Source organism: Schistocerca serialis, chromosome 2 (assembly GCF_023864345.2).
Source record: "Schistocerca serialis cubense isolate TAMUIC-IGC-003099 chromosome 2, iqSchSeri2.2, whole genome shotgun sequence".
NCBI lineage: Eukaryota > Metazoa > Arthropoda > Insecta > Orthoptera > Acrididae > Schistocerca > Schistocerca serialis.
Window position 1 is genome coordinate 340,264,126 of NC_064639.1, and position 14,106 is coordinate 340,278,231.

The 14,106-nt window shown below is 43.6% G+C and overlaps 1 protein-coding gene across 1 annotated transcript in view; it reads right to left on the minus strand.

The window, feature by feature from the left end:
* Positions 1-399: 399 nt before the first annotated feature.
* Positions 400-14,106, minus strand: part of LOC126455964 (protein gooseberry-like) — a 257,113-nt gene continuing 243,406 nt past the window's right edge. Inside the window, exon 7 of the mRNA XM_050091721.1 lies at positions 400-1,444. Within this exon, the coding sequence (XP_049947678.1) occupies positions 1,306-1,444 (139 nt within the window). The 3' untranslated portion in view covers positions 400-1,305. The remainder of the gene's footprint in view (positions 1,445-14,106) is intronic.

Consider the following 14,106-nt stretch of genomic DNA (forward strand, 5'->3'; position numbering starts at 1 on the left):
TCAATTCCTTTTTTTTTCTTGAACACACTTCTGTATAGGAGAATTACAAGCGCCAAACATGGGTACAACTCTTTTGCTAACCATTTGTTGATGAAAGTAATAAGTTCGTTAACATAGTGAACAAATCTGCAACAGATATTTTGCGATGTATGTGACGCGCTGTACAGACTATCTACACTGGAATATGTACAAACGTCTTCACCCATATTGAAAAAAAATATGTTAATAAAAACATGTGTTTCAAATTATGAGACCTATTATTTACAATGTAGACGCTTGTACATTGATGCTTGCTACTTACTTAATAATAAATACACTATACAAATTATCAATATAAAATAGCATATTTATAAATTCGTTTTAAATATTATAGCAAAACATCATCTGATTATGAGACGGTATAATGGATGGAATTGGTAATATTTTACAATTCTGCCTCCTATCTTTTTAAAGGATTCTGTAATCATGCAGTTTTAAGATATTTGTGTCAGTTAAAGCAAAATATTAAGAGAGAACTGCACATGGACTGAAAACAAAGCTCACAGATTCAACAACGTTCGAGGAATTACTTTAACGTCTGAAGCTATGAATTCTTATTGTCAATGTGAAAAAACGACCACGCTTTAATGTCTTCGAAGTGAGACCTGGTTTCTGGTGTTACCAACATAACACACACAAATCAACATCATATTGTTGATTTAGCATAGACAGAGAGATAATGACACGTAGTAGCAGGAATATTTTCTTAACGAACAATTTGTTCCGTGAAAATTAGTCAAATAATTAAGATGTAGAGTCACTCGTGACATCTCCCTGCAGGAATCAAACTGTCCGAAGCTGAAATCAACACTGTAGATTACACTGTTTTGAATAAGCGGAAAGCTGCAGATGTGAGAACTCTGCTGGAAAAACCTCCGTCACACGCTCTCTATTACTGGCATACGATCCACTAACACATTTCTTATTTTCATTCAAGATACCTTGATCACTAGTGAGATTACTTGCTAGGTTTAGCAAAAGAGACGTGTGCCAATTCACAGTATTTGTCAGGTGTGACGAGGAGCAACATGTGGCTGCTTGCAGTTGGAATATGCTATCAGTAAATGGTTTTTGTGCCACTTTGTCCTATGATTGGCCTATATTCAGCAGAATGTTTGTAGCAAGCTGTGTTGCGTCGTCTGTTCGCTCGAATCGTAAAGTTTCGATAACACGGTAGCAGGTTTGGACGGCGGCACAGTAGCATCGGCGTGATGACAGTGTGATGTGGCCAGCATCCGGCCCCTTCCTCGCTGCTTCCCGTGGAGCCTAGTGGACACGACTGCAAACCATGCCGGCGTCCATGCTGCTCAGCTGGCCGAAGTACGGGTAGCCGGACTTCGCTTCTCCGGGAGAGTGCGGCGTCAGGTTGGCACCACCGTAGTGCGTTGCTCCGCTCGCAAACAAACTGAAACATAAAACGTCAGCTTCCTCAGAGGCGAAAAGGATAGTATCAGTGCCATGGTACAGACATACAAATAATATCAGTAACTGCAAGGTGATGGATGGAGGGGGGGGGGGGGGGGGCGTTACGGAGGGCGGCGCCAGTGCGCGAGTGCCTTCTTCCCTATCCCGAAAATGTTTAGGCTTATACTAGATATAATGAAAAATTTCTAGTACCAAAATGCTTCTTAATTTTATTATTCATTCTTGATTAAAGTCAAGTGAAAAGAGTTTCAAGTGTAAGGAAGTTGTTGAAAAACAGCAGAAGAAGCTTCACGTAACTGCACTGGTGTCCAAAATTAAGGCAAAAAACTGCTATTTCCCCGTCCTGTGACTAATTCACGATATAATCACACCGACTGTCAACAGATGTCCGTACAATCATGTTCTGGACGGAGGATAGCATTCCGGTTAACGGACACCCACGGCAACGATGACGTCAGAGCACCTGTGAAACGGAGTAGTGTTTTTTTTTTTTTTAAAAAAAAAAAAACTTTATTTCTATATCATAGTATTTATACAATGTAGCCCACTACCTTAATTGATTAGTGGGCCAAAGATCTCATACATTTATACAATACAATTGCAGCTATTCTAAATATAAGTTAGTGACTAGTTAGTAGCAAATAGCAATGTACTTTGGAAACTACAATGGGCAGTTAGTATGTTAACTAAGGACTCTATATGACTTAACTAAACTAATTATGTACTAGTCGCTAATCCTGCAGCGTTACAAAGGTGTCAGCTTAGTAATATAAACCTACTATTTGGCCTTGCCCATTGAGCTAACCCCAATGGGCGTGCCCCTGACACTGGGCAGTAGTGTTTGCTGGTTAGTCTCCCATCCATAATCGCTGTGTACACGGTCACAGACGGTGCAGTACGGCACAGAAAGACGCCTGCCAGAAACACGGCGGTGGAGTGCCAAGGAAGAATGGAAGCAGAACAGTGCAAACTGATGTGGTTCATTGGCTTAATGTGAATCGTTCTGTTCTGTTGCGACAGTTTATAGAGACCGAAACTGTATCGCGAAGATTAATCGAAGACCAGGGCATAGCCGACCACATGTGGTATGAGGAAGAGAAATCCGCTATTTGGGTCCAAGGGCACGACGGTACCGCCATTAGTGCTGTTGTGTAACTGGCATCCGACCTCTAGCATCCACTGTACGAGTTGTATCGAGGCAAACGGTGTACAGAAACCTTCGGTAGAGTGGGCTTTATTGCCAGAGACGTGCTGTATGTGTACCGCTGGTGCGTCTTCCCAGAAGGGATCATCTAGAGTGGAGTTATCAACATGGACGGGTGAACAGTGGGCCAGTCTTCTTTCCAAAGATGAGTCCCGATTTATTCTGGAGAGTGATTCTCGACGGATTCGCATCTGAAGAGAACGTGGAACACGATGTAGGGATCCAACCATTGTGGAAAGGGACCGACATAGAGGAAGATCCTTAATGGCGTCGGCAGAGATTATGTTGACCACTGTTCCTAAAATTGTACAGGTGAATTGGCAGGGTTTACTGCTGTCAGGTATCGTGACGAGATCTTAGGACCTTATGTGCAGTTGTTGCGAGTTGCTGTAGGTTCAGACTTCATATTGATGGACGCTAATTCTCAACCTCATAGAGCGCGGGTGGTCAATGTTTTCTTGGAAACGGAAGATAGTGCACGCATAGCGTGACCCACTCGCTCTCCCATAGAGCCTGTCTGGGAGGCACTAGAGAGACGTGTTGCGTCACGTTAGCATCCATCGACCACTCTCCAAGACCTGCGAGCAGCTCTGCAGGAAGAACGGGCGTTTCTGTCTCATAGTGAGACTGATGACATTCACAGCATGCACCGCCGTTGTAAGGCCTGTATTTCTGCCAGAAGTAATCACACACCATACTGATCACAATCGTCGGAGTGTCTGTACAAATTCGTTAGGTTGAGAAAAACGAAGAACATTTTTGTCTACCGTTATGCAAGTTGCAGCTGATTGCATTCTACATTCTTCACACTGTTTCTACTTTACTATCAACTGTTTACACTGTCTTGTAGGCAAATAAACGCAACCTGGCAAAATTTCCGTTTGTTGCTTTAATTTTGGATACCAGTGTATATGATACTTCATCTTTTGTAAAGCAGAGTAGGTGGTGAATAGTTTTCTAACATTACGAAATCTGTATTTGAGTACAGATATTCTTGAGTTGGAAACAGATCACTTAGGGACAGTTTTGAGATAATTCCTAACTTTGTCTCCAGTCTCAGTACCATACTTAGATATACAAGGAAAAATTTAGGTGCAACACGGCTGCGTCTGGGCTGTTTCGGAACCGAACAGACTCAAGGTTGGTATCTTTCTTCGACAAATTTGTGTAAAGTAAATAGATGCTTTTCACACAGAAGAAAAATTAAGAATGATTTGGACTTTACATCATAACTTTGTCTTAGTTTCTTTGAATTTTTCGAGGTATTTGCTTTTCTACTGCGTAGCAATACTGCTGTAAATTAAATGAATATTTCTATATTAACACATTTATGGATCACTTAAGACGAACGAAAACAGCAAATCAATTATTGTCCGTGTGTCTGGTCTATTAAAAGATTTAATCGAATCTGTAATTACATTGTAATACAAAAAGTCACAATACTTAAAATTAGCTTTCCGATTTGTCCTCCGTTCTCCCTCGCCCCGCCCTGCTAAAAGTAATCCTGTGTTCGGCCCTGGTAGAAGGTATACAGGGTGCCCCAAGAGTAATGTTCAGTATTGAAATGGCTCTGAGCACTATGGGACTTAACTTCTGAGGTCATCAGTCCCCTAGAACTTAGAACTACGTCAACCTAACTAACCCAAGGACATCACACACATCCATGCCCGAGGCAGGATTCGAACCTGCGACCGTAGCGGTCGCGCGGTTCCAGACTGTAGCGCCTAGAACCGTTCGGCTACCTCGGCCGGCTTCAGTATTGAGAGATGTGACAGGAACCATCACTAGAAGCAAAATAGTCTAGTAAACATGGTCTCAGAAATGCATATCTAGCTATGGGCAACTACTTCATCTTCGATACTGTGAAACAATTCTATTCTGCTGCAAGATCTTTGCTTTCCATATTTTGAGAGGTGTATGGACCAAAACAGCTAAAATATGTCCAGTAAACATAGGCTTTAGAGCTATGGGCATTTTTTTTACTTTCCCTAGTGTGGAACACATCTCTTCTACCGAACAAGCGCTCATAGCTCTTGAGGTATGCAGTTTAGAGACCAGGTATTCTAGATATTTTGCTTCGAATAATCATTCCGGTTATATCCCTGAATACCGAACACTTCTCCTGGGACAGCCTGTATGTCTTAAGTCGTGATACAAGCTGACATCTCAGCGCTACAGTACTGCAGCACCCCGCTAGAGGGCCCAAAGCAAAATGGCGAAGCCTGTTGATAAAATGGAAGTATCGTGTGGTGATATACTTTCTGCATTTGAAAGTGTAACAACATTACAACAATTCATACTTAGTTGGTGGAAGATCACGGCAACGAAGCACCATCAAATTACACGGTGGTTAGGTGGCAAAGATAATTTCAATGTGGTCAAACAATTCTGAATCGTGAATAGCAGCTCTTGTCTCTGAAGAAAGTGGACAAATGTCGAAAACAACGCATCACAATCGAAGCGATAGTGTAAAAAGACAAAATCAGTCACGGATCAGTTTTCTACGCCTTGCACGCCATTGCGAACGTGACAAACATTGCTGCCTGCGGGTTCTGCGAACGCTTGCATCCATTCAAGAATACCGCAAAAGCACACAGCGGTGGTCTTAGCCACGAGGTTCACAGATGGTGGAGTGGAGAGGGAGGTGAGAGAGTAGATATGAATACTTGTCACAATCGGCCGAAGAAGGACCCTGGGCCGTGGGCCGCAGTAGTGATCGAAGTTTGGTAGTGCTTCTTTGCTTTGAGAGAACCATCCTACAACGGATAGGCAGTTCCCATACATGTCATTTAGAGTGGAAGGATTGAATTCTTTGGGCAATAGGACACGGACACTAAAGTTCCAAAGAGGAAGCTAAGAACTAAAATCCCTCTACAGAGGGTGGAGGAGCCCCTCAGTGAAATTCAAGCGTACGTGAGATCAGTACCACACACTCACTTTTAATATCACTAAGACTCTCTGGTAAACATGACGTAAAGTGGGATGAGCTGCGACCGAGTCGCACAGAAAACCTTCCGCTTGTTTAAAGACCCGAACTCCACCTTTTATAAAACAACTTGAAACAACTGATTATTTTAAAAATGAGTTATTGTGTTATATATTTGGCGTTAAGCTTGTAAGTGAAAAAGGTTTACAAAAGGTTTGAAATTATGTTTATGGTGTGTAGGAAGTTGCTAAGCCCTATCATTTTTAAACATTGGATGAGCATAGTTTTTGCAATTTGCCCTCCTTTTTAAGCAAAAGCTAATTTTTCAAGCATGTCCATGTGATGTTTACGACGTCATATCTCCTGAACCATGTGTCATTCTATGACATAATTTGGAGGTGCGTTCAGTATTATTCCTGGATTCTGTCTCCAAATTATGTTGCGAAAAATTTGGAAATTTGTGGTAAGCGGACCAAGCTGCTGAGGTCATCGGTCCATAAGCTTACGCACTACTTAATCTAAATTAAACTAACTTAGGACAACACACACACCGATGCCCAAGGGAGGACTCGAACATCCGACGGAGCGAGCCGCGCGAACTGTGACAAGACGCAATTATGTTGCAAATAGAGTTAGTTGTAAACAAGTAATAAATTCAAAAGTCATGCCTGAAGATTAAGTTTTAGTGCACGAACAGCGAAAATTTAGTAAGCGAGAAAATGTTTCTTAGAGGTTGAAATTACGTCTAAAGCTTGTTGGAAGTCGCTGAATGCTCCATTCTCAAATACTGGATGATTACAGTCTGACGGCGGGGTTGGCCGAGCGGTTCTACGCGCTACAGTCTGGAACCGCGCCACCGCTACGGTCGCAGGTTCGAATACTGCCTCGGGCATCGATGTGTGTGATGTACTTACGTTAGTTTGGTTTAAGTAGTTCTAAGTAATAGGGGACTGATGACCTCAGAAGTTAAGTCCCATAGTGCTCAGAGCCATTTAATTATGGTCTGGGTAAATTGTGCGCCGTGAGGACAGCTGCCTGCAGACATTCACACAGTTTGTATTAGGTGTACAACTTTGCTTCTGCCATTTTGCAACAGATGACAGTGGCGACAAATTGTAGTGCAGGTGATAGGTCCTAAGTATCGTACAACAAGCTTAGGTATTTGTAAACACAAGGCCATAAAAATGTTAGTCGATCTGTGGTTGCATCATAAAGTTATTCTCGAACCAATACGTCAACTTATGAGCCCAATTCTCGTCATTTGCAGGAAATTTTAATTTTCTGCTTTAACATGAAGAAATATACGGCTAAGTCTCTTAACATAATGGGTAATACCAGCGGTGAGGGACCTATTAGTGAAAGAGCGTGCAAAGAACCGTTTCATCTCTTCAAGAACGGCGATTTTGATGTCGAAGACCGGCGTGGCGGTGGAAGAGAGAAGTTTTTTAAAGCTGCTGAAACCGATGGAAACAATCACTGAAGATCGTTATCGAAAGCAATTGATGTGTCTGAGCTGAGCAGTGAAAGGCGAGCGGCCACAATACAGTAACAGATATGAAATGGTGATTTTGCAGAATGACAACACCCGATCCCGTTTAATAGTTTTTTCATAACGCGGGGCCACAGTCATAATATATTTCACTAAAGTCAGTACTGCCATTAAACTGTTGTTTATTTACAGTGTTACATTTACACTTACACAATGATGATTTCGACTTCAAAGTGCCATTATCAAGTTTTTTAAGTGTTATAAATTGCCTAAGATGGCATACTGTCGTATTAAAATACACTATTAGACATACTGTCTAAGAGTCGATATTTCTGGCACAGCCTACTGCTTTGTTTCATTACTGAGTACACAGCCGTTTAATAATATACAGCCGGCCGAAGTGGCCGAGCGTTTCTAAGCGCTTCAGTCTGGATCCACGCGACCGCTACGGTCGCAGGTTCGAATCCTGCCTCGGGCATGGATGTGTGTGATGTCCTTAGGTTAGTTAGGTTTAAGTAGTTCTAAGTTCTAGGGGACTGATGACCACAGATGTTAAGTCCCATAGTGCTCAGAGCCATTTGAACCATTTTGAATAATATACACTGATGTGGCAAAAGTTGTGGGATACCTCTTAATATCGTGTCGGACCTCCTTTTGGCCAGTGTAGTGCAGCAGCTCGACGTGGTATGACCTCAACAAGTTGTTGAAAGTCCCCTACGGAAATACTGTGCCATGCTGTCTGTATGACTGTCCATAATTGCAAAAATGTTGCCGGTGCAGGAACGGACCCCCCGATAATGTTTTATAAATGTTCGATGAGATTCACGTCGGGTTGTCTGGGTGACCAAATCATTCGCTCGAATCGTCCAGAATGCTCTTTAACCCAATCGGAACAATTGTGATCCAGTGATATGTTTGGGAACAGGCAGTCTACGAATTGCTGCAAACGGTCTCCAAGTAGCCGAACATAAACATTTCTAGTCAACGATCGTTTCAGTTGGACCAGAGGATCCCGTCCATTCCACGTAAACACAGAGCGCAACATAAAGGAACCACCACCAGCTAGCACAGTACTTGTTAACAACTTGGGTCCGTGGCTTTGTGTGGTCGACGCCACACTCGGTCCCCACCTTCAGCTCTTACCAACTGAAATCGGGACTCATCTGAGGTCCAGCCGACGTGGTCATGAGTCGAGGAGAGGCGCTGCAGGCGATGTCGTGCTGTTAGCAAAGGTACTAGCATCGGTCGCCTGCTGCCACACCCCATTAACGGCAACTTTCACCGCCCTCTCCTCACGGATATGTTTATCGTACGTCCCACATTGATTTCTGCGGCTATTTCACGCTGTGTTGCTGGTCTGTTAGCACTGCTGCCTGAAATTTGGTATTCTTGGCACATTCTTAACACTTTGGATCTCGGAATATTGAATTCCCTAAAAATTTCCGGAGTGGATTGTTCCATGTGTCTAGCTCTAAGTACCAATCCGCGTTCAAGTCTGTTAATTTCCGTCGTGGGGCCAGAATCACGTTGACCACCTTTTGACATGAATCACCTGAGTACAAATGACAGGTCCGCCAATGCACTGCTCTTTTATACCTTGTGTACGCGGCACTACCGCCATCTGTATATGTGGATATTACCATCTCGTGAGTTTTGTCACCGTAGTGCAGGTCCCCCTTGTTGAATAATTTTAAATGCTGATCTGCTATCTGCATTGGTTATTATAGACATACTGCACTGGTAAAGCACTTGAGCAGTAATTTCTTCACAATCGAACAATTGCCTGCTTATTTCTTTGCAATACTCGAGCACAGAAACAGCGTAGTTACTCAGACCCTTTCCTCTGCAATAGTCATTCCTATATAGGAACGGCATGGCCATCAGTCGAAGATGCAGTATGTGATTGCTGACGTCCGGCCCGCCGCTGAGAGAAGACAGAGCCCAGCCTTGTGATCACTGTGCGCCTTAAGTACGGGCTACTGTGAGCCGCCTTGCTATTGCCGCTAATTGGCCCCCATCATTCACACGCACCGCGCTGTGTAGGAGCAGACTGCGGCTCGCTTGAGGCCGCTCCTGAGAATAAAACAAAAGGGAAACACAGAAAAATACGGGAAACACGCGGAACAGGGGGCAAAGTCAGCGGGTACAATTGTCTGGTTGCGCGTCGGTACGCTCCAAATACGTTTTCTGTTCCTCGAAATACCGACCGAGCAGCGGGAGAAGGATCGAGTGGGACGAGCGCGGCGACTAATTTACAACGGCCGTTTAGTTCACCGCAGACATGAATTACCCGGCCGTGTACTACAGCTCCGTAATGGCCCACGTTAATGTGCGATGTTCAAATCAAATCATAGAGCGGAAACCTATTAGGCGATCTGTCCCTCGGAAGCCGCTGGTTAAGTCCGTTCGTCTTCGTTTTTCTTTCTGCGGCGGCATCGTGCTCGGGGAGTGGCAGCGGAAACTGCCACTCGATTTGCATAAGTATTAAGGCAGCTCGGCTCAGAGCTGGCTCTAGTAGGGCCACTGCGAGGTCGTAAGGCGACCGGCCGGTGCACGCTCTGTAGTTTTACAGTTTTCACGGTTGTCGCTGCCTGGTTGGCACACTGTGCTGCGCGGATAGAGACATTTTTTCCCGCCCTGTCCACCTGGAGCTCGTTCGCAATCAGGCCCTGTGCATCACGGTAATCACGCATGAAATCGTTCGATCAGCGACGAGGAAAGTGCGCAGAAATTTATAGCGCATAAATATAAGTGGCATGTTTAGAGGGCTCTGAGTACCACTGCCGGACAGTTTTGGCGGAGGGTACGCTAGGAGAAGGAAGTAAGAGCTTCCGTTACCCATTTGTTTTATTAGTACGACCGCTTGAAATAATTACACAATCATTTGCAAGTCTTTATACAGACACGTTATAAAGGATAAAAACATAAAAACCTTATGAGACTGCGCAATAGACATATACGATGAGAAAATTTCTGAGGTTATTACTTATAAACAGAATTCAGAGAAACCCAGGCGGAAGAATTTCTGAATAGTGAACAGTGAATACTGCTTGACTGCGAATTCAGAGAAACCCAGGTGGAAGAATTTCTGCATAGCGAGCAGACAATACTGCTTGACTGAAAAGACGCAGAAAGGCCTGAACTTGGTTGTCTTGCCGAAACGACGACTGGACATAGAAATTTCAGCATTCGTCTATCGATTTGTCCCCAGTTATCAAACCTGAGATCGAGAAATAGTTAGATGATATGCTCTTTCCCAGCAGCAAGTATATTCGCTTTAAAATCTTTCTTGCAGCAGTTTAACATTCATTGATGTTCCAGACGTGAGTCACCTTTTCTGTTGAAGGCCTCTTCAGTAGAAGCTTTTCTGGAATAATACAGTTTTGATTTTACATGTGATATTTAAGTTACTCAAGGAAAAAATCCACTGAAGACGCCTTTCTCATACAACGAGAAACCTGTCTGGAACGTACTAACTGTTATACTTACTATACTGAGTTAGACACTGAACCGCAATCTAATCATAGTTCAGCGAGTGAAGATGTGTGTTTCCACTTCCCTCTCTTCGCGCCAACCCCCGCCCCCCCCCGCCCCCCCCCCCCCGCCCCCCCTCACTGGTCTAAAACAAAAAACAAACACACACACTCACACACAGCAACTTTCGTTTTCTGTACCGCGAAACAATCTAGACAGACTTCCACATGGAACAACTATCACAGTGGTTTATCATCTTCAACAATCGAAAAACAAACATAAATGTTGCATAACTCAATCTTAGGCACTCGAAGCTTTCACTCCTTCTCCAACAAACTCGCCTGAAGATGGGAATATTATAATGGGAAAGCGGCGTGTAAGCTGTTGCGCAGCAAGACCCTGCATGAAGGTTCAAACAACAAACACCTTGAGGAGTGCAGAAGTCCTTGACTGTACTATCCAGTCCTGTGGTTTGTCAGCCACAGAGCATGTCAGAGTCAATGGGAAGACCTGCATTTTCATAGAAACCTGCAGCATTTATTTCATGCATGACAAGGAATGTACAATGAGGAGCCAAAGAAACTGGTATACCCGCCTAATATCATGTAGGGCCACCGTGAGCACACAGAAATGCCGCAGCACGACGTGGCATGAACTCGGCTAATATCTGAAGTACTCCTGGAGGGAAATGACACCATGAATCCTGCAGGACTGCCCATAAGTCCGTAAGAGTACGATGGGGTGGAGATCTCTGCTGAACAGCACGTTGCAAGGCTTCCCAGATATACTCAGTAAGTTCAAGCCTTGGGAATTTGGTGGCCAGTGGAAGTGTTTAAGCTCAGAAGAGTGTTCCTGGAGCCACTCTGTAGCAATTCTGGATGTGTGGGGTGTGGCATTGTCCTGCTGGAATTGCCCAAGTCGGTCGGAATACACAAGGGACACGAATGGATGCAGGTGATCAGACAGGATGCTTACGTACGTGTCACCTGTCAGGGTTGTATCTAAACGTGTCAGGAGTCCTGTATCACTCCAACTGCACACGCCCCACACCATTACAGAGCCTTTTCCTCCAGCTTGAACAATCCCCTTCTGACGCGCAGGGTCCACGGATTCATGATGTTGCCTCCATACCAGTACACGTCCATCCGTTCGATACAATTCGAAACGAGACTCGTCCGACCAGGTAACATGTTTCCAGTCGTCAACAGTCCAATGTCTGTGTTGACGGGCCCAGGCGAGGCGTAAAGCTTTGTGTCGTGCTGTCACCAAGGGTACACGAATGGAGCCTTCGGCTCCGAAAGCCCATATCGATGATGTTTCGTTGAATGGTTCGCAGGCTGACATTTGTTGATGGCCCAGCATTGAAATCTGGAGCAATTCGCGGAAGGGTTGCACTTCTGTCACGTTGAACGATTCTCTTTAGTCGTCGTTGGTCCCGTTCCTGCAGGATCTTTTTCCGTCCACAGCGATGTCGGAAATGTGTTGTTTTACCGGATTCCTGATTTTCACAGTATACTCGTGAAATGGGTACGGGAAAATCCCCACATCACCGTTACCTCAGAGATGCTGTGTCCCATCGCTCGTGTCCGCAGCTCGTGGTCTAACAGTTAGCGTTGCTGCATCTGGATCACGGAGTCCCGGGATCGATTCCCGCCCAGGTTGGGGATTTTCTCTGCCTGGGGACTGGGTGTTCGTGTTGTCCTCATAATTTCATCATTATCATCATTCGTGACAGAGGCTAGATTGGATTCTGAGCAAAATTGGCCTGTGTAAAAATTGGGAGTTGTACGGGCGCTGAAGACGGCGCAGTTGAGCGCCCACCATACTAAAACGTCATCAGCTTCACCGCCGCTCGTGCGCCAACTGTATCATCACGTCCAAACTGACTTAAATTTTGATAACTTGCTATTGCAGCAGCAGTAGCCGATCTGGAAACTGTGCCAGACGCTTGTTGTCTTATACAGCGCGATTCACGAAGATATCCAAATATTTTAATGTTATGTTATTCTACAAGTAAAACTAAAGAAAAAAGTTCATATAAACGAAGGTCTGCAAATGTTTAGTTACGGAGTTACGACTAAAAAAAGATTTTGCCTGAAATTTAGCAACTTCGTTAATATGAAGCCATCGCAAAACTGTACAAGGTAAAAGTAAAGCACACTTTCTACATCTACATCTATGTCATTACTCTGCTATTCACAATAAAGTGTCTGGCAGAGGGTTGAATGAACCACCTTCAAGCTTTCTTTCTGCCGCTCCACTCTCGAACGGCGCACGGGAAAAACGAGCACTTAAATTTTTCTGTGCGAGCCCTGATTTCTCTTATTTTATCGTGATGATCATTTCTCCCATTTATTTTGTTGTTATTGATCTGGTGAACGTAATAAAACATGTCTCAGACGTCTACAGTTGTTTTCCAGAACATCCAGAGACCAAAAGAAATATTGACGTAAAATTTTTAATTTATTAACTACTTGGCCCAATTTGTTTTTTAAGTTCCAGGAAATTACGCAAAGTTTTCAACAGAGGTTGTAGAGAATTTAATTTTGAAAAAATGATGCTAATAACGTTAACTGAAACTGTATGAATGTGTCAGATAATCTGCTTTTTTTAGTACCATAGCACACGTGAATTCATGTTAAACCGGAAAAAAACAAAACTCATTGTTAAGGAAGTTGTACAGTGTACATACAATTTCACAATACAACTAGTGCAGATACACGTCTGGGACATGTTTTATCAGATTCACCAGACCAATGACAACAAAATAAATGGAAATCGTGCTTTACTTTAACCTCGCACAGTTTTGCGATGGCTCCAGATTAGCGAAGTTGCGGAATTTGAGGCAAAATGTTTTATTAGCCATTTACTCTGTAATTAAACATTTGGGGATCTATGTTTATATCAACTTTTTCTTTAGTTTTACTCGTAGAATAACGTATTAAAATATTTGCATATCTTCGTGAATCACCCTGTATAGGCGTTGCCAACCGGAGCGCCGTATTCTGCCCGTTTACATATCTCTGTATTTGAATGCGTATCTTTATACCATTTTCTTTGGCACTTCAGTGTATATACGCATACCAAAACGAAGGATGAAAATTTTTACTAAGGCTGTGAAATTTTCATTCTTTGCTTCAGTCTGCATATATACGCCATAGATGCGTGAGACTTGGAAAGGTCTCTGGAACCACACAGTTTCATTTGACGGCAGGAAATACGAGGGTGAGTCAAATGAATACCTTAAATGTGTAATAACAAATCGAAATTTCACGTCGTTATCTTGTAAGTTGGTAAGCGTGCTACAAACAGAGTGCAGAATGGCCTGTAGGTGGCAGCATAGTGCAGATGCACACATACTGTCGCAGTATCAATATAAAGATGGCCGCCCCACTTGCGACTTGCACCAGGGAAGAACAGCGTTCTATTATTCGGTTTTTGTGTAGTGAAGGTGTGAAACTTATTGAAATTCATCGACGAATGAAGGTTCAGTATGGTGATGCATGTCTGTCACAGCAGCAAGTCTACGAATGGAGTAGGAAGTTCGCA